General features: G+C 38.1%; 1 protein-coding gene across 15 annotated transcripts in view; it reads right to left on the bottom strand.

The window, feature by feature from the left end:
* NRG1 (neuregulin 1) overlaps positions 1 to 25,935 on the bottom strand; it is a 1,143,721-nt gene that overhangs the window by 106,635 nt on the left and 1,011,151 nt on the right. For 4 of the 15 annotated variants that reach the window (XM_033230574.1, XM_033230511.1, XM_033230502.1 and 1 more), the window contains exon 1: positions 16,869 to 18,255. The exons of the other annotated variants lie outside the window; for them this stretch is intronic. In XM_033230574.1, coding sequence (XP_033086465.1) covers positions 16,869 to 17,535 — 667 coding nt within the window. In that variant the 5' untranslated portion in view covers positions 17,536 to 18,255. Of the gene's footprint in view, positions 1 to 16,868; positions 18,256 to 25,935 lie in introns of those variants that run through there. 15 annotated transcript variants of the gene reach the window in all.

Raw genomic sequence — 25,935 nt, 5'->3', positions numbered from 1 at the left:
CTTAATAAATGTTTGCTGTCAGCAAATTCCTTCATACTGACTCAACTGGCCGACTCATTAAGCACTTCACATGTCTGTTTCCCTTTGGCCTTTACTCCCACCTGAAATCACCACACGCATCAGAAACATATGTTACTCTCAAGGCCCACCTCAACTATCCATGCAATATGAAGATGTCTCTGATTCTCTTTCTTCTTAGCCTTATTCCTTCTTAGTTTTTTTTTTCACCTCAAACTAAAGCATTTATTCTTCATACATCTCATATACTACTTTATACTCCAGTTAGTGGCAAGGGTTTTATATCTGTGATGAAACCAAGCTCTTGGAAGACAGAAACTAGCTCTTTCTGTCTCTCTCAATTCTACTACTCTGAACCCAGGGCCTTGTCGAGAACAAGTGTTTAATATGTTTTTCTAGGTACAGAGACATAAATAAAACCAAAGATGAGATTTGCAACATAATTCATAATATAAAACACACATGACTGAATCAAACACCTGTGCAGTAGGATGGATGTCTAAATACACACATGAGTATTAAAGATGATCCGAGCTGCTGGAATAGGGACTAAGGAGGAAAGTCTAATGATGACCACAGAGTATAGAAAATGTCTCTAAAGAAGAGTGGAACCTGATCAAGACTTTGCATAGTGGGTAAAATTTGGGAAGCAGAGGAGGATAGGGATATAAAGAGACGGCAGGCATGGGCTGAACTGAGTACTGGGTATTTGTAGAAATATGTGACCATCACTTCTGCAACAGGAGGCTTCGCCCTGTCTGGAGTACTAGAATATGAGAAAAAAGAAGTAGATTGCCTAGAACTTCTCCTGCTTCTCCTCTCTTGATAACTTCCATTTTGCTGTTTTTTACTTTCCAGAAAGTGAAGTAGAGAAGAGATAATATGTGGAACAAAAAAACAGTTGGCACCTTGGCAACTTGATGAGTAATTTGAGAAGTAAAATAAGCACTTACTACTACTTTTGCAGTATATTTTCATCATAAATACAGAAAATTGACGGCTTAATAGAGAAAGGAGAAAACTTCTACCTGAGACAAGCAAGTACTTCAAAGTCTTAGAGCTTATATCACATATGGTGCTATGTGAAGCACCTGTACATGCATAAAAGAAATGCTTGACTTTGAGGAATACAGGCATGTCAGCAGAGTACATGGGAAATGACTGGAAAATACTGGATACTGTCAAAGCCTAGAGGAAAGTATTTAGCTCATCTTAGGGATAAAGTACACATTTCTAAGATGAGTAGACTTCTGAAATAAAGTTTAAAAGATGACAGAAAGTGAGCTGAGAGGGATGGGGCAATATGCCTTACATAAAGTGAACTACTTGAACCAGGTTTGAATGCTGAACAAGATGAATTAAAAAGAAACCATAAAATAGGAATAAAGTGGTTTGTTGGAAGCCTATTCTACATCCTTCTGGGACTTCATTCCATCATCACGTGTTGTGGGTTCTGGATAGTGTTACAGAGCAGCCTAGGCAGACATCCTCAATTTCACTGCAATTTTTCTTTTGTATTTATAAGGCTCTCTAGTCACACATAACCGTATTGATTTACAGGAGGCTCTCAGGCATATCTTGCTTTGTTTTTATGAGAAGGTAACATCCACAGTTCTAATTTTGATAAGAACCTTGATTTATTTGGCACCTATGCACTGGGAGACTGAGCAACATGATCTTTAGATCATCTCCATCTCAGTTGGTGATAACTGTATCCTTTCAACTACTTAGTCGGAAATCAGCCTTGACTCCTCTCACTCAGATCCCATATCCAATTCATCATTACATCATTCTAAATCTATCTTCAAAATATATTCAGAGTCTAATAATCCAATAATGTCTTTACACCCACTCCTACAACTCCTACAAATACGTCTGGATTACAGCAACACTCTCCTCAGAGGTCTGATCTTGGGATCCTTCTCCACAAGCTATTCTCAACACAGCAGGCAGTGATCCCATTAAAACCCAAGACATCAAGTCCCATGGCCACTCAAAACTCTGCAAAAGTTCCTCATCTCTTTTGGTGGAAAAGCCATCTTTCTTACAATGGCATGCCAGGTCTTCCCTGATCAGGCCTTCATCACCTCTCTGATCTCACCTAATACCTCCTGCCTCCCATGCTAGACTTAAGCCACACTGGCCTTCTGCCAGTGTAAGGCCTTTTCCCTGAGTCTGGACCATTCTTCCATACAGCCATATGGTTAACTCCATTACTTTGTTCAAGTCTTTCATCAGCTGTTACATTTTCAAAGAAGCCTTTCCTGACCATTCTGTTTATGTATTTCTTAAGGGTATTTTTGAAATTTTATTTCTTATTGATACATAAGAAATGTACACACTTTTGGGGGCACATGTGATAATTTAATACATTCATATAATTTATAAAGATCAAATCAGTATAATTGGGATATGCATCATCTTAAACATCTGTTTTTCCTTTATGCTAGGACATTCAAATTATTCTCTTATAACTGTTTTGAAACATGCAATAGACTCTTAGAAATGATGGCCACCCTACTAATCTACCAAACACCAGGTGTTATTTCTTCTATCAGACTGTATGTTTCTACCTTTTAATCTATTTAAAATAACTATGCTCCTCCCTCAGTACTCTGATCTCCTCACACTTATTTTCCCCATATGATGTACCACCTGCTAAGATAGTACATGATTTCTTTATTATTCTTTTGTTTGTTTCTCCTTTTAGAGGTAAACTCTCTATTGAGCAGGCACTCAATAAAGAATATAGAATAACAGAAAAAATAAAGTCTTTCATCTTTAAAGAACTATCTAATTTATAAGATGCAGCATGGGATACTGAAAATAAATAAATAAATAAAACACCTAAATGAAGTGGCATTCCTGTTTTTTAGACCAGCCCATATTTTCTTACTAACTGTACGTATTTAAGACCCAGTCATTTCACAATTCTGGATCTTGGTTTTCTCATGAGTAAAGTAAAATATTTTGATTAGGTTATCTACAAGATCTCTCTGATTTTAAAATGTTAATGGCTCTTCTGTGATCTTGTTTAGTAACATTGAGATACTTCCAAATCATTGTTATCTTATCATTGACAGCACCCATCATCACATTAATTTATTGAGTGCATCTGGATAATGAGTAGATTTCTGTCTTGGTAAAATGATAGCATTGTGGAATTCAAAGCCTCTGCAATGGTTCTTCAACAACTAAGAGAAGTTATTTTTCTCCCTGTGAACTTGTCCACCATTTTATGACAGAATAAGAAGTTACAGCAATAAACTCAGATATACACACATATGATTGTCCATGTCAATGTCAACAGATGGCATTTTGCCAGAGAGGGCAGCATTTTTATTCAAACCATCCATGTTGCTCTATTTCTGACTGACAGGTAGACTGATGATTATCCTTTTCTGTTCTCCTAAATCCTGAGAACAATGCAGGTATGATGGTAACACATAAATCACACAGAGGAAAAACCACATGAACAAACCCAACCAAAATAAATAGTAGCACATCCATAGCTTTGTCAATAGGTCCCTTGGAATTTCTGGGCCTTTTCTGAAACTTGTTACTGTAATCTCAAGCTATCAAACTTGAAATCTAAGGAAATGCACTTGAATTTTTAAAACTGCCTAGTAATGACATCTCATGCTTACATAGCGCTGTGAGCCAGAGACTATTCCAAACACTTTATGAACACCAACTCACTTGATCCTCCCAAAAAGCCTCTGAGGAAAGTACAGTTATTGCCACCATTTCACAGATGAGAAAAGCAGGGCACAGATAGTTCATAGTGTGCATACTGTCACACAGCTGGAGATAGGGCTGGGACTTAAAGCCAGACAATCTGGTTCCAAAGTGTGCGCTCTTAATCACCATACAATCATGAAATAAAATTATCTGCAGCCTGAAGTCTCTTAAACTCCACGATGTGAATTTTTTACATCACATCAGACTTTGCAAATGATATGTTAAAATGTCCAAAATCATGTCTCAACATAGTTTGTAATAACTAAACTCTATATTGAATTCTTCCAAATTAAAATGTCAGTTAATTAAGACATGGTTTCAGATTATTTTCTTCCTCCTCCACTCTCATAAACAAGTTACCCTCAGTGTAACTTTTCTTCCATAAATATACAAATGAGATATCTACTTCATATAAAATACAGGTTGAGTATCCCTTATCCAAAAGGCTCAGGGCCAGAAGTGTTTTGGATTTTGGAATGTTTGCATTATAGTTACCACTGAGCATCTCCAATCTGAAAATTCAAAATCTAAAATGCTGCAATGAGCATTTCCATTGAACATCATGGTGATGCTCAAGCAGTTTTGGATTTTTGGAGCATTACAGATTTCAAATTTTCATATTCGGGGTGCTCAGCCTATACATTGTTTGGCACTATACAGGTCACAAAAATGAATTAGCTATAATTCTAGGCCTTAGGACATTGTCAGTCTAGCATGAGCAATACGCAAGTATCCAAATAAGAACACACAAATCTAAATGCGATAAAGCACAAGCAATAGGTTATGGGAGGTTGGAAGAGGTCTACAAGAAGAGGGGTCCCATCATCTAATTTGGAGAGGTGAGTCTTGAGGCCTAAGTAGAATTTGGGAGAAGAGAGACTGTTCAAAGAGCACATTCATGGTAGAAAAAATAGAATGAGCAAAAACATGGAAGAGAAAAAATAATATTCAGGGTTGAGTTCTAGTTGGCTAAAATATGGTCCATTGGGATGAAGATTGGGGAGACAGCTGGACTTAGGCAAGACAGGACATTTGGGGTTCTGCTGCAGGAGTATCTTCAGTATCATAAGAGAGTTTATGAGATATGTGTTTTGCAAATATTGGTGCTATTGGGTCCTCAAGAAATGAAAATAAAATAAAAGTAATTTGTGCTTTATAAATCAGAAGATTTCACAATAAATTTCAAAACAGATCCCATGAAGCCCACTGACTAGTAGTGCTCATATGTTCAAAAAACAGTTTCCTATTAGGTGCATGATCAAGGTCTAAAGATTTATAACTGGCTGGGCATGGTGGGTCACAGCTGTAATCCCAGCACACTGGGAGGCCAAGGTGGGCGGATCACCTGAGATCAGGAGTTCATGGCCAGCCTGGCCAACATGGTGAAACCCCGTCTCTACTAAAAACAACAAAAAAAGTTAGCCAGGCATGATAGTGCATGCCTGTAGCCCCAATACTCAGGAGGCAGAGGCAGGAGAATGGTTGAACCCAGGAGGTGGAGGTTGCACAAGTGAGCCAAGGCTGCACCACTGCACTCCAGCCTGGGCAACAGAGCAAGACTCTGTCTCAAAAAAAAAAAAAAATTACTGTCATTCTACATATTATGAAAGCAGGAACAAATGAACAAATGAAACATCTGGAAATTAAACTCAGCTCCCCTAAATCTGTCCTATAAATCCAAGGACCATCAGAACCAAGTAGTTACTCTTCCTCTTCATTTGTCATTCACCTCTCATCCTTGAACTCTGTTGATCCAGAACAGAGCAAGAGTGACATATAAGCAAAATATGTCACCAAAGCATGTCACCAAAATGTATGCATTTCCTCAAGGAGAGAATCTCACTCAGAGATTTTATCCTTTATATAAATGTTTAACCTGATTAAAATTTGCTTTCTAAACCCTGCAGGAGACCAGAACAGTAAAGCAAAAGTGTAGAAAAAAATGTTTTAATTAATATATACTGATTGCAAAGTGACCTGGTAGCTGAAAGCCTAGAAAAGATGAAAATATCAACATTTTCTGGCTCTATGTGGTCTCTGGCAAGAAGGTTAACATCTTTGGGCCGGGCGCGGTGGCTCAAGCCTGTAATCCCAGCACTTTGGGAGGCCGAGACGGGCGGATCACGAGGTCAGGAGATCGAGACCATCCTGGCTAATATGGTGAAACCCCGTCTCTACTAAAAAAAAATACAAAAAACTAGCCGGGCGACGAGGCGGGCGCCTGTAGTCCCAGCTACTCGGGAGGCTGAGACAGGAGAATGGCGTGAACCCGGGAGGCGGAGCTTGCAGTGAGCTGAGAGCCGGCCACTGCACTCCAGCCTGGGCGGCAGAGCAAGACTCCGTCTCAAAAAAAAAAAAAAAAACATCTTTGGGCTTGTTTCTCTATGCTAAAATAAAATATTGGCTCAAAGTGTCTCTAAGATGCCATAAAGCTCTGTAATTCTAATTTTGATTACGCAATAACCCAACATACAATCAGAATATACGTAGGTCTGGGTTATTTAGTAAAGCAGCTATAATCCCTAATATAACTCAATATGTCTTAATGAAAGAACACGAGTCAACAAAGTTATAATGCAACTATGTCCTAAAGACATCACAGTATTCAACATTGTGACGATCCTATATTCAATAAATCCCATTTTAAAATGACAGTAGTCACTAGTATTGTAAGTTATTAAAAGATTTCAATCCAAAATAGATAAAAAAAGTTTCAAGGTGACAAATCATCAGCTATTCAGAAAACTCAGCAATCTTGAAGTATGAATTTTGCAAGGATTTTGAGAATCCTTGTATTGATCTCACTGATTACATGCACAGTTTACTAAATAGGCAGGGTTTATGTAGGTTATTGACTATGTGTACCAGAGGTTCCATAGTTCAGATCAATTAAGATTATAAGGATCATATTCGGCCGGGCGCGGTGGCTCAAGCCTGTAATCCCAGCACTTTGGGAGGCCGAGACGGGCGGATCACGAGGTCAGGAGATCGAGACCATCCTGGCTAACACGGTGAAACCCCGTCTCTACTAAAAATACAAAAAGCTAGCCGGGCGAGGTGGCGGGCGCCTGTAGTCCCAGCTATTCCGGAGGCTGAGGCAGGAGAATGGCGTAAACCCGGGAGGCGGAGCTTGCAGTGAGCTGAGATCCGGCCACTGCACTCCAGCCTGGGAGACAGAGCCAGACTCCGTCTCAAAAAAAAAAAAAAAAAAAAAAGGATCATATTCATGCAAGACTAAAGTTACTGGTAAGGGGTTAATTTAAATGTCTCCCTGTTATCATGGAAGTAGAAAGATATAAAACACTGAAGTAATTATTTTACGTATTTTTGTTTGTTTGTTTTTGATGTCAACTGAAGCCTTTATAGATTACATGATAATGTTTTTTCTCTTCCTTTTGAAGAATCATAGGAGTTGCTTGATGGGAAAAACTGCGAAATTCAGCTTGCTTTAAAGATTATAGTAAAAAGAAATCAGAGTAGTAACCCTGAACTCTGCCACTAATCATTCTTACGATTTGCTTTGTAGGCAGTACTTAGCATCATGTAACAATCAATGGTTACTGATTCCTTTTGCTCCCAGAAGAGCAAGCAATTATGACCCAGGAAGTTCTACCAAGGGATTACAAACAAATGCTAACAAGACTTCAATTCCACTGTCCTTAGATCATTCCATTTATGTATGGAGCTTTTATTGCTGTGACACCAACATATTTCATAAAACAAATACTTCCGGCTACTTAGCAAAGGAAGAGGCAACACTGAAAGTCATCAGGCTAATCGTGGTCAAGACTGTGGTTAAGGTCTCACTCACTCTCTCCCCCTACCCATCCAGTGAGAAACCACAGGTCTGGGCCATCCACTCCACAACCTCTGATGCTTTAGGACACCGGCTTCAGAGCAGGGTGGGTGAGAGAATTGTGGGGCCATGTGACCTGAGATCACTGGAGAAGAAGGAATAGGTGAGGTATGAAAGAACAGAGGAAAGAGAAGAATAACTGTGAATGGCAAGTATGATAAAAATGAAGGGAGGGAACAGAGGAAAGAGAAGAGTAACTGTGAATGACAAGTATGAAAGAAATAAAGGGAGGGAAAAGGAAGGTAAATGGGGGAAATAAAATTGTATTACATTGTACATCAATACAGGTAACACAGTTAGGAACTGAAGGATATAGGGTCTTCTGCTTGCTCATGAATTAAGTTTTCTTCCTAATGGCAACTATCATTGTCTTCAGTGTTGCTCTCATCTTTCTTCCAAATGCATATGCATATATGTACATTTGGTTTAATATTAAATTAAGAACTTTTAAAATAAAATACATTATGACAGTTTTTAAATTTGATAATTACATGCATATTAAATTCTGTACTAACTCTGGCTTCAACGAGAGTTCATGAATTTCTCCTTTGGCTGGGAGACCATTACCTCATGAAATGCAACTCAAACTCTAAGTGCCTATCACTGAAAATCACAGTAAATCAAGTCTTGTCCTATCATACCATGTTTCTGACGACAAATTTAAAATGTTTTACCTGAGGAAGCTTTCCATTCTATTTCATCAAGTTTTATGGGGTCCATCAGCTTATTTCCAGTGCATAGACAGAAAACTTATACTCAGGCAAAATCTACTGTAGATTGTTATCAAATATTTTATGCTTAGAAGGGGCTGCCTCATTGCTCCAGTATTGATTTAGAGTTCAATTTCTGCAGCAAATGTATTATACTTGAGTGGATAACAATCAAGATGAACAAAGCATAGAAGTTCTCACATATTTCTAGTTCTACTTTAAAGAATAAATAAAAATACATATATTATGTCCACTACTATATGTTTTTGTAAATGGCAAGCTCTTACAAACTTATATCTGTCTGTTAGAAAAACCATAAGGTGTACAACAAAAATACCAAAATCCCTAAAGTGTGTATATCTAGAAAACACTGGCTTTTTCCCTTTTTGTAGGATTGTGGCCAATAATCCAGCTAGTAAGATTTCCTTTCAAGTTACTTGCAATAGAATCTCCAATATACACTTAAGCTCCAATTATTTTTTACTTCTAAAACATTTTTTTTTTCTGTTTTACTCTAGCAATTAGGCATAGGGATAGAAATTGTTATAGTCCATCCCTCCCAAACCTATTAATAAACAACCTGTTTGTCCAAATTTAAAAATATTTTTATCTGCTCCATTTCATTTATTGTCAAATAATTTCCCCCTTTATTTAGAATGTTATGTGTATGAATCATATGTATGTATATATACACAGATAGATACACATAGATGTATGTATTGTACTCAAAGAATTTCTACATTTGATTTGGCTCACATAAAATTATTCGATGTATATCATTTCCATGGTTTGTGTCAAATACTGAAAACAACTCATAGACATTAATTTCTGTCTTTTGAGATCAGGAAATCCCAGTTTGGAACAATGAAAAGAGTAAGGTGAACATAATCTTAGGATTCATGATATTTCTAGCCAAGTTCTTCGCTTGTACCACATCTAAACTGTATAGATTATTTTCCGTTGTCCCAATATTTCCAAAGAGAGTACTTCCTTGACAAACAATCTGACATACCATGCAGTCTTTTCCTCTCTCAAAAGTAACTCCTTATCGCTTTCCCTATAATGAAGCCCCTCATGCAGTGATTTTTGGACATTACTCAAAAAGTAATAATCTATGTAACTCAAAAAGTAATAATCTATGTGTTCTAACCAATTTTTATAAGGGAAAAAATACTCCTTTTATGACACTGGGTTCAAGAAATTAGTAAAGTCCTACACAACATTTTAAGGCATAACAAATTAATTCACTGGTAAAGAGTCCCTACAATTTATTTCTAGAAATGTTAGCACTTGTGAATATATGCATATATGAACCCCGATAGAAAGGGCAAAGAAAGAAGTGAATACATTTTTAATCTGTTTTCTTTAGGTAGAGGAACCACTTCTGTCCTCATCACAATCTCTTGGGAGTTTTAGATATTAACATCCCCATTTGTTTGGATGTAAAACTAAATCTCAAGTGAAATGATTTCCTCAAAGTCACACAGCAGGTTAGAGGAAGAGCTGGCATTTGATTTCGGTTTCTAGCATAATTCCTACTTTAACATGATGTATCATCAACTCTTCACTTCCTTCAAAGTTTTTCATAAGGTTCCCCTAAAACTCCAAAAGTATTCTGCAGACATTGTTATCAAACCACTGTCAAGATCAAAGGAGAAAAAGAACAAAGTGAGGCAGGGAGTTAAAGTAGAATGAGGGAGAATATTGGTGCTGATTTTGTATTTTTTATGTCTCAGGTCTAGGACTCGGTGTTTTCCAAAATCTCATTTAATCTCCTCACAGCCCCAAGACATGTATATTTATTATTATCACATATAAATGAGGAAATGGATTTAACATGATGGTCTAACTTGCTCAAGGCAATGAAGATGGGCAAGTGGGAATGAAATTCAAGTCTACCCACTGGAAAGCTAACACCCTAAGACAAAAAACTGAGAGAATCAGAGTTGTAGGAGATTTCAGAAGTAAATATACTTAATAATCTGCTAGGAACATAAATCTCCCTCAACAGTGTCACTGCTTGAATACTTTTAGTACTAAGAAACTCATTTCTTTCCAAGTATGTAACACATTTCAGTTGGGATAACTTTGATCATTAAAACATTCTCCCATATATTATATTGTTGGGAGATAGATGTCCAGCCTCTGGAGGGGTGTCTTATACATACCAACATCATAAAGGTAAAATTGTCTTTTTTTTTTCTTGAGGCAGAGTCTCACTCTGTCACCTAGGCTGGAGTGCAGTAGCATGATCTCAGCTCACTGCAACCTCCACCTCCCAGGTTCAAGTGATTCTCCTGCCTCAGCCTCCTGAGTAGTTGGGATTATAGGTATGAGCCTCCACCACTGGCTAATTTTTGTATTTTTAGTAGAGACAGTGTTTCACCATGTTGGCCAGGCTGATCTCGAACTCCTGATCTCAGGTGATCATCCCACCTCAGCCTCCCAAAGTGCTAGGATTACAGGCATAAGCCACGGCACCTGGCCAAAATTCTCTTCTCTAAAATAGATACCTGTTATAGGGTGATAAAATTTTTACTAATTAGTATTTAAATAATAAATGGGAAAACCAAAGCTTTTAAATTATGATAACATAACATACACTACTTGAATATAAATGCTAAAAACAGTTTCGAGAAGAAAAGCAAGTGTAGCAAAGGTAAGGATGACTTCAGTTTTAGTCTCAGCACTGCCACTGATTGGTTGTAGTGACACTGGGCAAGTCGCTTCACTTTTCCAGACCTGCCTTTTCTCCCTTAGGAAGTGACACAAATAATCTCTAAAAATGTTCAGCATATAAAATTCTATGATTATAAGACATTAGTTATATTATTCAGAAAAACTCTTCAAATGCCTACACACGCACGCGTGCACACACACACACAAACACAGAGAGAGACAAAATTCACTGCAGTAAAGATTACAACCATCTTTGAGATGATGAGGATTAACTTCACTCACTGCTAGTCAATCGCTCTTCATGTGAATAGTATATGAACTCATGTCTTTACTCAGTTTAAGAACTAAACAACTTAATGGCAGATTCTAATCTTTGTCCGTACAGTGAAATGAACAATCCTTGGGAATATTTTAATACTCTTCATGTTCTGCAAGCCAAAACAACACATAAAAATATGACCAAAATATAGAAACAAAAATATTTAAGCTACCAACTCTCTAGAATCTGAAAATAATCTTAGAATCTTTATGTACATGCTAGAAGAATTATGTATATATTTTTCATCTTGAGGATGCTCCTAAAGGGCCAGATAGATCAAACTTTTCTCACTACTCCAATGGTTTGATTAAATAGTGCTATATGGTGAATCACCCCTGGCTACTCAGCCTGTTGGTAGCAGAGGTGGGATTGCTGTCACTTAAAGGACATTGCTGGGCAAGTGTTCAGTATTCGGTAAATGGAGAAGAGAAACATATTAAGAAAAGACAGAAGTGGAAGTCAAAAGGTGAATCACATGACGGTAAAGAAGAAGAAATGCTGAATTAAGGGGGTATATGTATAAGAAAGCAAGAAATATCTCAAATTGCATTACGTAATTAGATTCTTAAAATCCACTAGAACATAAGCTCCCTGAGGGCAGGTACTGTACTATTTTCCACTGCCATATAACCGGTATAGAACAGAGTCTGGCACAGAGTAGGCACTTAGCATATGTTCACTGAGTGAAAAAAAACAAAAAAAAAAACAAAACAAAGAGGAAATAACAGAAGAAAAACAAAGCATTGATGTAGAGCAAAAGTAATAAAAGTAGAAACATGAGCATAAAAGTAGATGGAATGTAGTTTATGTTGTAGTAGAATATTCAATGAACTCTGTGGACAAGTTATATTCCTGGTTCTCAGGGGCATCTAAACAAGTCATAACTTTTTATGCTTTGGTTTTTCAATCTATAAAATACCTCTTCCTTCATGCTTTAAAAGGATACTATGAAGAGTTGTTAAAAGGAAGAGGGAAGGAGGAAGAACATGGATGGATGGTTTGGAACATCATTTTCTGGGAGTACAGAAATGCTGATGTCCAAAAACAGAAAAACTGGAATCAATCAAGCACACTAAAGAAAAAAAGACGAAAAGATCAAGAAGAAGGTTAAAATTTGATTTAATTATGCTGTTAAGAAACTGGTATATTGGTCACTCGCTAGAGATTTTTTTTATATGTTTATAATATATGAAAGTACCATTCAGCATTAAAATGCAATAAATAAGGTTAAAGTTTAAATAAAGACAGTTGAAATTATTTTGATATGATGCAATGAAATATTGACCCATAAAGCCAAAATGGCATAATTACAAAAATAAAAATGAGTCAATATGTAATTGGGAAGGTAGGAAGGAAAGGGGAGAAGACGACTGAGTTGGGTATCACAAAGGAATAGAGAGGAGAAAACAAAATGGGCTATGAAGAAAAGAAGTGAGCCATAGAGCAATCTCCTATATATGAGGGAAGAACTGACCCTAGGCAACCCATGCTGTTTTCAGAAGCAAGCTGAACACTGTATGGATGATCAAATAAAAAGGGAAAAGACTACCATGACTGAAAATTCAATAACAGCAAAACAGGAAGGCGAGAAGAAAATTTAATTTTAGTGATATGCACTAAACACACACCTAAACAGTGTTCCCACTTTAAGTACTTCCCTAATTCTCAGTCTGATGCTATGTTAGTTTCTAGTTCCAACTCTCTACAATAAGGATACGATGAGAAAAGAAAGCAGTAGAGAGACAGAGAGAGAGAGAGAGTGTGTGTGTGTGTGTATGTGTGTGTGTGTGTTTAAATTCTCAGAGACAGAGACAATCTAATACTTTGGATTTTGCCACATTTTTCAGAGTTTAGTATATTTTAATAAAAGAATTTCACTAGGCATTTCTGAGCCTAGGTTTCTTCATCGGTAAATTTATAAAATTATTCAGTTCCAATAGAAGATCTTTCAGTCTCTTCCAGTTTTTAATATTTTAGGCTGTAATCGGCTACGATTAAAGTGGGGAGAAGTTATTTGAAATCACTGTTCTGAAATACCTACAAATATAGTTGCCAAGAACTAGAAGAAGGATCCATTAGAATTTAAATGAATGGCACTTTTAAATAGAAGGAAAGAAATCCTATGGTATATCCAATTCATCATGTTGATCTTTTGCAGATGGTTACTGATTCTTATTGTCATGCGGTAACAATGGTTTGTCATACAATCCCATGACAAGACTTAGGACAAAGCAAAACAAAGTTGGCCCAAGATGAAAATACCAACACATTCTCGCATCCAAGAATCTGTTGTCAAGCAGGGAGGATCTCACATCCAGAAAACATTTTCTTTCAAGATGGTACCACTGTTTCCTGGCTACAATTTAATTAATCAGCTCTTTTTATAAAAATCTAAGTTTGCAATCTCCCAACAGTCAGGATAGGAAAAATTTTAAAGCCCAGGCAAAGAAAACGAATGAATAGTGCAAGTATTACATGACCCACTGAGAAGTAAAACCTTAATTAGTATCATGACAATATAATCATTGTGGTAGTGGGAAACCATCAACCATACTTAGAAATACTTTAGAATAAAGAATATATAATTATATACTTTCATTCCAATTCTGCATTGGACTTCTTAAGACCTACATGAATACATAGATTAATATCATGAAAATATGAAATATTACTTTATGAAAGAAATACCCATTTTAGAAAATCTAACATAGCCACTATACCTTAAGGCAATTTAAAATGTCATATTTTGCCTTATATTATAACAAAGACAAAGAATGTTGTAATTTGACAAGAGTCAGTGAGGGAGTAATTCTAGTATTTATAAAATAAAACTTTAATACTAGTAGGTAGATTGGTTTGGGGAGCAATGTTGTAGACACAATTACTGGGATTGTCTCTCTTCTACTCTCTCAGGCTCCAGGATAAAGAAGAATCAATTAGCCCTCAACAGTGTATGACCTTGAAGGCTACAGCTCTGTGCATAATATGCTGAATATGCTGAGACAGAAAAAAAAAAAAAATGGAAAAGGGAGAATAAAGTCCTAAAACCACTGAAGAGCATGTTTCACATATGATAATGTCATTTTCAAATATAAGCCATGACAGCTTAGTTTATGTCAAAAACATGCACGGTAAAAGGAACGTCCCAGTTCTTTCTGCGACTAAACAATACTTTCTTAGTTGAAAAATACAATCCCTTTGTAAGCTTTTATTTTCCTTTCCATTAATTAATGGTTACAACCTTTTTAAACAACAACAAAAACAACCACTTACAAGTCTCTAGAAACAAAGCTGCCTGGACCAATCTCTTTCAAACACTACTCCCCAACAATAATACCGCCCCCCCCGCCCCACAAAAAGTAGGCTCACAATTTTTAGAATACAAGACTTGATTTTTTTTTTTTTAAGGGACTAGTCCAAAAAATTAACAGAGTCTCCCTACAGGTTTTAAAGTGTTAGCCAACTAACTGTCTACCCCTAACTTTTCAGGAGAAAACTACTTCCCAGACTGCTTCTCTAGGCTTATCTCCGATGCACTTCAAAACGTTGCAGCTGTGCATCTGGTCAAACTGGCCACAATTATGCTTTTAGGCAGCAGTAAATCTTTCCCACTTATTGCAGATGCCACAATATCAATGCCCTGACTTGGAAAAAAAAAAAAAAAAACTGATAAGGAATATGTAATCTACTAAAACACTTAGTAGAAAAATTTACTTCACAAAATAATTTATCAAAACTTTACAACATACTTTCTGACATGGTCTTAGATCAGGAAAATGTGCTAGATGTTTCTTTGTTTTCTTGATTTCCTCAGATGACAAAATTATAGAATTTAGTTGAAGTGTTTTTCAAAGGGCATTTTTTTCTTTCTCTGGACAATGAAACCTGTTCAAGCAGATTTCAATTAAAGACTTAAGTTTAAAATGATCAAGTAACCTTGTTCTCCTGGTGAATTTTGCTTCTCTTTGCAGGATCTGTACTTGCTTTTTATAGCATGTCATTTCGTCTGGGTATTATTTCCCGGTCACTTTGCCAGGTGGGAAGAGGCCGCAAAGGCGGTGATGTCTGTCAGACCTTTAATGATGCTTCAGGGATTTGATAAAGATACAAAGCAGTGTCTGCATGAAGGAGGTTTTCCCTAATTGCACCTAGAAAACAAGACTTTTTTTTTTTTCCTTTAAATCTTTGCCATTGAATCTGGTGTATGTGAAATGATCAGGAGTTACAAGCACAAATCAAGTTTTTCTGTGTTTCTATAGCATGCTGCACTACTTCACACCGAACGTGATGTCTGGAAAAGGTACTCTTTATCTTCATTACTGTCCAGAGGAAAAACAAAAGAGGCATTTCGTCAGAGAAATTGTCAACTCTCTTTTAACCCTAAGAGCTTTCATGTAAGTTATTAAGAACCAAATTTTCTGATCCTGTACTTTCCTACTAAGTAAATATTCCTCACGGTAAAAAGTGATAGGAGACAGAGACAACAAAAATAAACTAGAAACATTTTTAAAAGGCTGTAGAAAACTCCTCCCTTCTACATTGATGTTTAGAATAGTCATGCTTTCATTCCTGTCAACTTTCCACTCTAAAGCTATTGCAGTTACCCAATGCAAATGCAAGCAGGAATGTATTATTTTTAAGAGCGTGGGGTCTCTTCACATCACAGGTTATTAAACTGGGCTGCTGCAATCTGCCAGACTAAGATGACACATGCCTTAAAAAGAAAAAAAAAAAAAAAGATGTACCTCACTAATGGATCTTGTACCTTTTAATGACTGCCAAGGAAGCTATTTAAACATTTGATTATAGAAGACAAAACTAATTTGGGCAAATCCTTCATGCAGAATCCTACTGTGTCCTGGACAAAATAAAGCTGCCGTTACTAAGTGCTCACTAACTGAAAGTACAGTCTGGGCAGGACAGTAGTCATCTCAAGCTAGTGAGAGGCGAGCACCGTAAATGTCTTAAGACTTGCTGCAATCTCAGAAAGAACCAATTAAGATACAAAAGTAGGGAGAGGTGGTTAGAGAACAGGAAGAAGGGAGAGAAAGACAACAAGCAGCTTGGGGTCACTGAGAGGTAGAGGGTAACAGAAAGGTGACAGGAAATCTACGATGGGGAAGAGAAAGACACAAAATAATACTGGTATATTAAAGTCACATTTCTATAAAACATGAAAAGATGGCCTGATGTTTCAATTTTAAAATGTGTTAGAAATAAATTGAATTTAACTTAAATTCAAGCATGACTTGCAGATGCTGAAGTTTTGCATTCCCGGTACCAGACTGAACAATGTGGCTAGAGAGAGCTGCTGTTACAACACTAGTTCAGACCCGGAGTTTGCAAGATCATTTTACTCAGCCCTTCAATGCCAGCCCAAGTGTCTCAAACACATGCTTTGCTTAAACAAAACCAGGCAACTAAAATGCAAGAAGAAAGGGAAACATCCTTTGGGGACCTCAAACCCACCCCTTTCCTTTATTCTTCATCATCATCATCATCATCATCATCATCATCATATCTCTCTCTCTCTCTCTCTACTTACAAAGTTTAGGAGCAGTTTGGAGATTAGTTTCTGTTGTTTGTGGCTGAGTTGCTGACTTGGGCGTTCTCACCTCAGGGTTCCGGGTGGGTGAAGGGAAGGATGGTGCAGTGGATGGCAAGAAAGAAAAGGCAAAAATACGATTCTTCGGTGTCGGTGCCACTGATGGTTCAAAGGAGACAACAGCCTTGTCACCTTGCACTGTAACTTGAACCTTGCTTTCAGACTGAGCCCTAGAGACAGGTGAAGTATATGCCTCAGATGACACCCACACAGCTGAGGCAGCAGTTGGGTCCAGAGAAATAATAGGGTCCTGGCCTAACCCCCCAGGGTCAAGGTGAGTAGGAGAGTCATACTCAAAGATCTTGTCCACAAATACCCACTTGAGGCCGGCAATGCAGAGGCAGAGGCTGACCAGGCAAGCCAGGATGGGGACAATGCAGATTTTCTCTGAGTTGAGGCAACCTCTCAGGCGCTCAGCTTCTAGGCACACACAGCAGGGCACGGCCAGGCCCACGAGTCCAGGGGTTCTCCCATCTTCAGTCTGGGGCTCTGGCATGTCTTCTGCTGCCGGAAGCCCATCAAGAGATGGGTCTGCACTCAGCTGAGTGGAGGGGCTAGAGGACCTCTCGGCGGCGACCTCAGACATGTCTGGGGAATAAATCTCCATCGGCTCACCTCCAGAAGAAGGCCTGGCCGCTCTCACGGTCCATTACCACGCAGAGGCCCCCCCAACCAAATGATACAGCATCTTACAGGGCGAAATCGATAAATCGTCCAAGTCCAAGGCCATTATCAAAATCAAGAAGAGTTCAGGAAGATGCAAGAGGGGAAGAAAAGCTCCTAGCAACTACAAAATCAGAGTATATCGTTATAATTCTTTAAGCTGCTGTTTCTGGGCCACTTTTCTAGTTCTTTTAAACGCTACTCCAAACCATCCCGGGCTCGTCAAGAGGACAGGGACCAAAATAGATCGACGGAGCTGCCGGCTGGTTAATTAAGTAAACCAGTAGCCCAAACTGAAAGGCATGTTTCTCACCTCGAGCATCTGAAGCTGGTGTCTGCTCAGATGAAGAAAACAACTGTCATGCAGGAGAAGTAAAAGCAGAAGGAGGACCAGCGGCGGTGGCGGCGGCGGCAGCAGCGGCGGCGGCAGGAGAGGCAGTAGTGACAATAGCAACAGCATCCTGTTGTGTTAACGCGACGACGGCTGAAAGGGGCTGAATCATTACAGAGCAGCAGGTGCCTGCCCTCGGAGCATCACTGCAAACAGGATCAGAGGGCTCCGGAGGCAAGAGTGCAGCAGGAGGGGCGGTCACTCCCTTCCCCGCCCTGCCTCCACCCCACCCCCGACTACTCCTCTTTGTCCTTCTTGAGTGCTCATTCACTTTCTTCCTCTGCGGCTCTTCTCTGCTTCAGTCTCTCTCTTTCTTTCCCTTCTTCATCCAAGCCTGTCCTCTCTCTCTCCTCTCTCTCTTTCCTCCCCCTCTCCCAACCCCCACTCCCCACTCTCTATCCACACTCTAGAGCTGCAGGCTGGTCTGAGTAAAATCAGTATCCCCAGCCACACAGGACTGCCAGTGACTTCCTATTTTATCCAATTAGAAGGAATAAAGGCCATCAAATCAAAAAGAGGCAGGCAGGCATCAGTTAAGCCTAGTCCCCATGGCCCCCACCCGTTTTCCTCCTTTTTCTTTCTTTCTCTACAAAAGCTGTCCCAGTCTTCTTCTATCCCCACCTTGCCGGCTTTCAGTCTCTTTCCTTCACCCACTGTTGGGTCAGAAAAAGCCAGCGATCGATGCTAGCAATCTAACAAAGCTGGGATGGGGAGGGGGGTGGGGGGGTGTAGGTGGGACCTTATGGGTTGGACCTGAGGCTTGGCGAAGTCTGCTATCTGATTCCTCCCTAGAGAGGTAAGCTTTTCAACAGCAATTTCTTCCTGCCTGCTGCTGAGAGATAGCATTCCTTCCCTAGCCCTCTAATAAGTTGTGTTCACTAAGAGGACTGTTATTACCTGATTTTCAACCAACAGTTTGAATGTTTTTTTCCTAACCATGGACAGCTCTGCCTTTAGCCCTTTTTGCAATGACTCTGTAAGACTTTGTCATGCCCAGAGAGAAATGCGGAGTACAGGCTGGAGGGAGTGCTAGGGGAGGGGTTGGCAGCCCATATATCCCCTGCTGTGGTCCCCTTTGAATTTCCATTTCTTCTATCTCACCCAAAGAAGACCAGACTAATGTCAAGCTAATAGGAAGCACCAGTAAGTAACAGAGTTATGATGCGAGCAAAGCTACCACTTCATTTTTAGATTAGCCTTTCATGGTGACTCCACACTGCAGAGGTTTGAATTCCCTGGCACTGTAATATATACCACATGTCCTCAGCTATCACTGCACTGCAAGTACTAAGAAGAGTTTTCGATGAGAGCATGCCTTTTGGGTTAGGTTTCAGGAGCTTTACCTTCCAGATAGTTTCAATGCTGATTTTTTTTCTTTTAAAACAACAGTCATTAAAACACTAGAAGAAAGCACTGTTCATAATAGAGACCACAGGCTTCTCCAAGCACTCTGCTCCATGTCACTTCACACAATATGTATCTGAACCTGTAATCCACACTTACTGTGACTGGACATCTAAACGGTTTCCAAGGAACCATTCTGTTCACCTATGTCAACAGGAATCTTTAAAACTCTCTCTAAATCTATACTACATAGCCATTATATGAGTCCCTGAAGCAGTGAAATTTAGAACTCAAGTCCTGAGAAAATCTGCTTTAAGCACATTGTATTTTGTAGGGCACAATCTCCACTGCTTTGAGGTACGTTTCAGCTTTAAATGACAGGAGATAAGAATATTATCACTTCCTCCTTCAAGATGAAATTAGTCCATAATTATAAATGATTTAAAGGGTCTTAACATCTTAAACTGTGTTTGCAGTACTATAATGACAACAAAAGCCCGTGCCAATTTGCATAATTGTAACCATGACTATGACAACTTTATGAGCAACATGAGTTATCCTTAAGTTCATCTCTCTATAATCTGCATTTATATACCAGTAAATGGTGTTTAAAAATAATTCCTATGCTTATTTTCTAGGTTTATTTGACTTTAAAGCAGTGAGAGCTCTCTTACAAAGATTCTAGCAACGGACATACAATTTCACAGTGTAGAAAATGTCTACTGAAGCACTTAAAGCATTCACATTGAAAGATAGTAAGATCTCAATGATCAATATTCATGCAAATGTTCAGAAACAATATCAGCAGGTGTTTATGCTAAACTACGGTAATTTATAATTTCTTCAAAAAGCACCCGGTTGAAATATATGGCACTGAATTCCTCAATTTTGACCTAAACCAAAAATATTATACTCAATACACTAGCATTTCATCCAAGGCCAAGGTCAGCTAAATTTCAAAGACCAAAATGGGGTTGAGGTGGCCCCAAGTCAGGCAGATAGGAGAAAATACCAAGCATGATATCCCATAGTTTAGACAAGTGGTCTTTAACTTACACCAATAGCAATTATTCACCTTACCTCAACCATTAAGAACAAACATATTCAGCAGGGAAAAAAAAAAAAAAAAGTTACTGGGCATTGTTCTAGCTGTTACACTGAAAATACCCAACACTTATAGAGAAAACCAACATTTTATACAAAGACTAGGACAACATATCAGAGAGAGAATCCTATGGACTGCCACAAGTACTCTTTCCCTTGGACTACATAAACCAGACTTTGGGATGTGTCTGTTTTGCCCCCAGAAAGGCATTCCAGAAACCCTGTGGCACCTTGGTGCTAAGATTAGTCTGCAGACAGCCAGTTTCCTATAAAATTGTTTTTTTCCACCAAATTGGAAAATGAATGTAAATGGGGAAATGGAGAAGGATGGGAGGTGAAGAATAAAAGGAATTCTCCATTAGTTCTACCCTTGGGACTAGGACCCAGAAGTTGCCTTTCTCCCTTCATCAAATCCTCTATAGCAATAAAAGAGTGAGAAAGGAAAGTGTGAATGGGGTTAGAGGTCAGAATTTCCTTTGGATAAAACACGTATGCTTGTAGGAAAAACTGCAAGGATATATCACTTTAACCCTTTAAGCTCCACCCCAGTAAAGCCCAGGAATACCCCATTTCCATGTCCTCTTAGAAAAATAAACTAGACAATTTTTACTACCTTTTTAAATCTTTTATCACCATCTCCCTCACAATAACAAAAGCTACCTTTATTGAGTTCCACCCAGGTGACAAGCACTCTGCTAGGTTCATAATACACATTATTTCTGATCTTCACTAATCCCATACAGTCCATACTTACCTTAAAATTTTTTAAAAAATATTTCATTGGCCCAGGCAGCTTAGGTAATTTTGCCATGGACATATAGCTATGTGGCCAAGATTTGAATACGTTCTGATTCATTCTATTTCTGCTGAAAAATACTGATTTTGTTTTTTTATCAAAAGGGTGTATTTGATTATATTATTGATTACATATCTCTTCAAGAAGAGACTATGAAAACCAGAATAGATAACAATGAAATAGGAATTATTACCTTAATATAATTTGTAAACAAAACTTAAAAGGATCTAGTTCTCAAAGTAAGACTTCTAAAATTTTGCCTAATAATTTTTAGAAATTATAAGAATTAAGCATGAGCCATTTAAATACTATCTATTTATCATTTAAATCAAATGAGCTCTTTCATGGTCTCATTCCAGGACTTCCTTTGGGAAGCGATTTCAGTTATGTATTGCTGTGAAACAAACCGCCCGGAAATAGCTTACAGCAACCGTCATTTTATTCTGCAGGTTTACTGGGTTCAGCTGAGTGGTTTCTCTGCTCCATTTGACGTCAGCTGGTGCTGCAGGTGAGGTGCAACTAGGTGAAAACATTTGAAATGGCTCCCACACATGATGACTGGCAGCTGCTGCTAGATGCCAGCTGGCACTGTGAAATGGTGCAGCAACCTGTAGCCTCTCCTTGTGGCTTGAGCTTCCCACAATATAGTGGCCAGGTTGTGAGAGAAAGCACCCCAAGAGGAGGAAAACACAAGCTGCCAGTACTCTTAAAAGTCTGTGCCTGAAAGCAGAACAAACTATTTCCCCTGCATCCTATTGGTTAAGAAGTCACCGTGCCAGCCCAGACTCAAGGACAGAGGAAATACATTTTGAGGGAGAAAGTGGCAAAGAATTTGCAGCTACAATTAATCTGCTACAGAGGATAAGAAAGTAAATGGTAGTACACCAACCTGGATCGAGAAGAGAGACGGTAATATAGAATGGGATTTGGCAGAATAAAGTAAAATATACTTGTATTTCTGATCCACTTTCATAATATTTCAGCTTCCTTCTAAGTTGGCTTCAAGAAAAAAAATCCTGTAATATCATCAAATAAAAAAATACTAGAATTTCTCTGCTACTTCAGTTCAACTTAGTCTATGAATTCAAGCTAGTCATTCTGCTTTACTTTTATTTACTTTATCATCAGAAGAATGTACGGTAGCTCCAACAGATGAAAGAGAATGATAAATGTCATTTTGCTTTTGACCTTATTACTTATTTTCTCTTTGACTTTTTTCCTGTATCTTGGCGATATAACTCTAAAATATTATCTCTGAAATCTAAAAATACTATCACTGAAAAAGTTTATCCTTGCTCCTAAATATTACGGCTGGCAAAAGAGTAGAATTTACTTCACGGTATCTAACATAAAATAAAAATGATGGCAGCAGTTGTTTCATTTGGGGAGATCCCTACATACAAATGGCAAATATTTATTTATTTGCTGAGGAATTATGAAATCATAATTTTCAAAAGAAAGCGCCAGGCCCTAAAGTTAACTTTAAAACCCTGCAGCTTCTTTGGAGGATAAAGTACACCAATGGATATGTCAGCTTCCTCCACCTATCCAAAAAACATGCCCTCAGCTAGGTCTCAGCTCCTTGACAGAGCCCTTCCGATTTTTCCAAATCATAGACCCAGTATTTCTTAACTGAAACACTTATTGGGGCACATTCACAGTCATGTGTCATCATTTAATTACATCATGTATACAGGGCTGAAGAATGCAATTTCTTTGACGGCAAAGATTATCAGTATTTGATTGTCTGATAGAGCTGGGCTATCCATTCAATACATACATTTGGTTTGGTTTTACCTTTAATTGGGATTGCATTACACAGATTATGGGGTCTCTAATAGATCAGCAAGCTTTATTCATACCCTCTATACTCCCCTCCATTTTTTCAAGTCTTTTAATGGCCTATTCAGATACTTCCTTATCAAATTTTCTCTGATTGTTCCAAAATATGCCTTGAATTAATTTAGCCCGGTCTAGCAAAACTCAACTACCACAGATCCTATCAGTGGAGGGAAAGTTTGGAATATGCTAATATTTAACTATTTTTTCTTATCATTCCTCTCTCCCCAGCTAAACAGAAAAGTTCTCTCAGAGCAAACCAAATCTATGTGCTGTTTGATGTTCTTCTACATTATTTATGATGCAAAATGGGTGAGATGAATGGAACTTATTTTACCTTACTGGGCATGTCTTTTCTGCCCACTTTAAAGGTGAGTCAAGACTGATTATTCTTACCCAGTGAAAATGTTCTCAGAGCAGACAATTTGACTTAATTTTAAGGATTACTTTGTGAGATGCTGTATCAATAACAGTTAATGTTATTGACTGTGCTCTGTGTTCTCATTCTGTAACACGATGAGCAATTTACTCTGGTACATTTTGTTCTTTATGAGTTTAGATCCTTTGTAACTGAAGATACAGTAAATGATCTCAAAGATGAAGATGTGAGAATTTCATATGGAAAGATATTTTAATTGCATACGATAGTTATAGTGAGTTTGCTTTACTTTGGGAGAATCTATTAATTTCTCACTCCCCATAAGTAAAATTATTAGTTTTCCACAAACATAGTTTATTGGTCATTTTACAAGTTGCCCTTCTTTTAAAATTCCACTGGAGAAGTTTTGGAACTAGACGGAAGGGGTGGTTGCACAACACTGCAATAAATGCAACTGAGTTGTGACTCTCAAATGGTTAATTTTGCTGTGTGAATTTCAACTCAAGGAAAAATGAGACTGTTAAGTGTAGGTTGCCCTTTCTTCTAGAAAGTATCAATAGGCAATGTGGCATTGAATCTCAGGCAATTATTAACTATGAACTCTGAACTTATATTAATATGAATTTACATATGTGTGAGTGTGTGTGTGTGTGTATGTGTGTGTGTGTGTGTATATATATATATATATATATATATATATATATATTTAGAGACAGGTTTTCACTGTCTCCCAGGCTGGAGTGTAATGGCGCAATCCTAGTCACTGCAGCCTTGATGTCCTGGGCTCAAGCAATTCTCCCACCTTAGCCTCTCAAGTAGCTGAGACTACAGGTGCATGCCACCATGCCTGGCTAACTTATTTTTAAATTATTATTATTATTATTATTATTTTGTAGAGGCAGGGTCTCACTCTCTCACCCAGGCTAGAGTGCAATGGTGCAATCATAACTCACCATAGTCTCAAACTTCTGGCCTCAGCAATCCTCCCACCTCAGCCTCCCAAAGTGCTGGTATTACAGTTGTGAGCCACCATGCCTGCCAATATGTATATTTTAAATAGGGAAATAGGATGGAGTTGAACAGTGAAAAATAATATTTTAATATATAAAACAGGATAGAAAGATAAGGCTTTGCTCATGTTCTCATAAGCCTTTTGAATTCAGAGTCTCAATGACATATCCATTTACTAGTTTGTGTGTGTGTGTGTATGTGTCTGAGCTCTTTGGGATGAAGGACTCCACTGGAAATAAGTGCCAAGGACGAGGGGCAAGTGGCAGTCTTCCTGTATTATCTGTGTTTTCTTATCAAACATGTAATAAACTCAACACCAGAACATCAGCTCCATAAGGCCATGCACTTGTGTCTGCCTCCACTGCTATATCCCCAGTACTTACAGCATGCCTGGCACACAGCAGACATTTGTTAAACAAATGCATCCAAATGAAAACGACATGGAAGAGGGATGAATAAGCTATGGGAAACATCTAAATAATGTTAAATTACTGTGTGGTGTGTGTGTGTGTGTGTGTGTGTGTGACAAAAAGAAGAAAAGCCAAAAGAAACATTCTCTTTATACAGAGTAATATGAGGTTATATAGATGAATGGCCATTTCTAACATTTACTAGAGCAATATATGTTGGTTTAGTTACCTTGAGCCAATATCTTTGCTGTGTCTCGTTAATATTCACTATGACAGTTAAGTTCAGGGCATAGAGCAGCACAGCTCAGAGAGATTTTCTGTTGTTTGTTTTTCATTCTTCTGGCAAATGTAACAAAAATGCAAGATATAATTTTGCTATTATGCACATATCCAATGTGTAATCTTATTTAACGAAAATGATAATGGATGTATTTTAATGCAGTGAGAGAAGTTTTAGCTAAAAACAAGGAGGAAATACCTTGATAACCGATGCTGGCTTAATATAAATTCAGCAAAGTTTTAAAAATGGGAGGGATTGAACTTGACGTATACTTAAGCAGTAGCTATTTGTTTTAAAGTTCAGTTGCTTGTCAGCCAGTTCTATAAACTGGTCCCCCAATCAACCCAGAAATGTAGTTAGTTAGTATATAGCACAGCATATCACTTCTAGCAAATGCTCTAGAAATATGTGTTAATTTGATTTTTAAATCTCCTGCTTAAAATAGAGAGAAACAGTTGAGCATGAGATTATACACATGTGAAAGCAGTTATGAATTACTCATAAGAGAGGACCAGCTATTTAAGAGACTGAAACTTCATATAAGCCCATGTGTAAAATATACTTGCACAACATTCCTGGAATAAATTAAGTTTGAGGAAAGGGATTACCTGAAGTGTTCTACTTTTAAACATGGTTCAAATTTCTTTTCTCTTTATTTTTATTTATTTATTTTGAGATGGAATCTCGCTCTGTTGCTTAGACTGGAGTGCAGTGGCACGATCTCAGCTCGCTGCAGCCTCCGCCTCCCAGGTTCCAGTGATTCTCCTGCCTTGGCTTCCTGGGTAGCTGG

The sequence above is a fragment of the Trachypithecus francoisi genome, unplaced genomic scaffold (assembly GCF_009764315.1).
Source record: "Trachypithecus francoisi isolate TF-2019V2 unplaced genomic scaffold, Tfra_2.0 Contig01440, whole genome shotgun sequence".
Lineage (NCBI taxonomy): Eukaryota > Metazoa > Chordata > Mammalia > Primates > Cercopithecidae > Trachypithecus > Trachypithecus francoisi.
The sequence above is the reverse complement of the archived record's forward strand: the minus strand, read 5'-3'. Positions and strand labels throughout refer to the sequence as shown.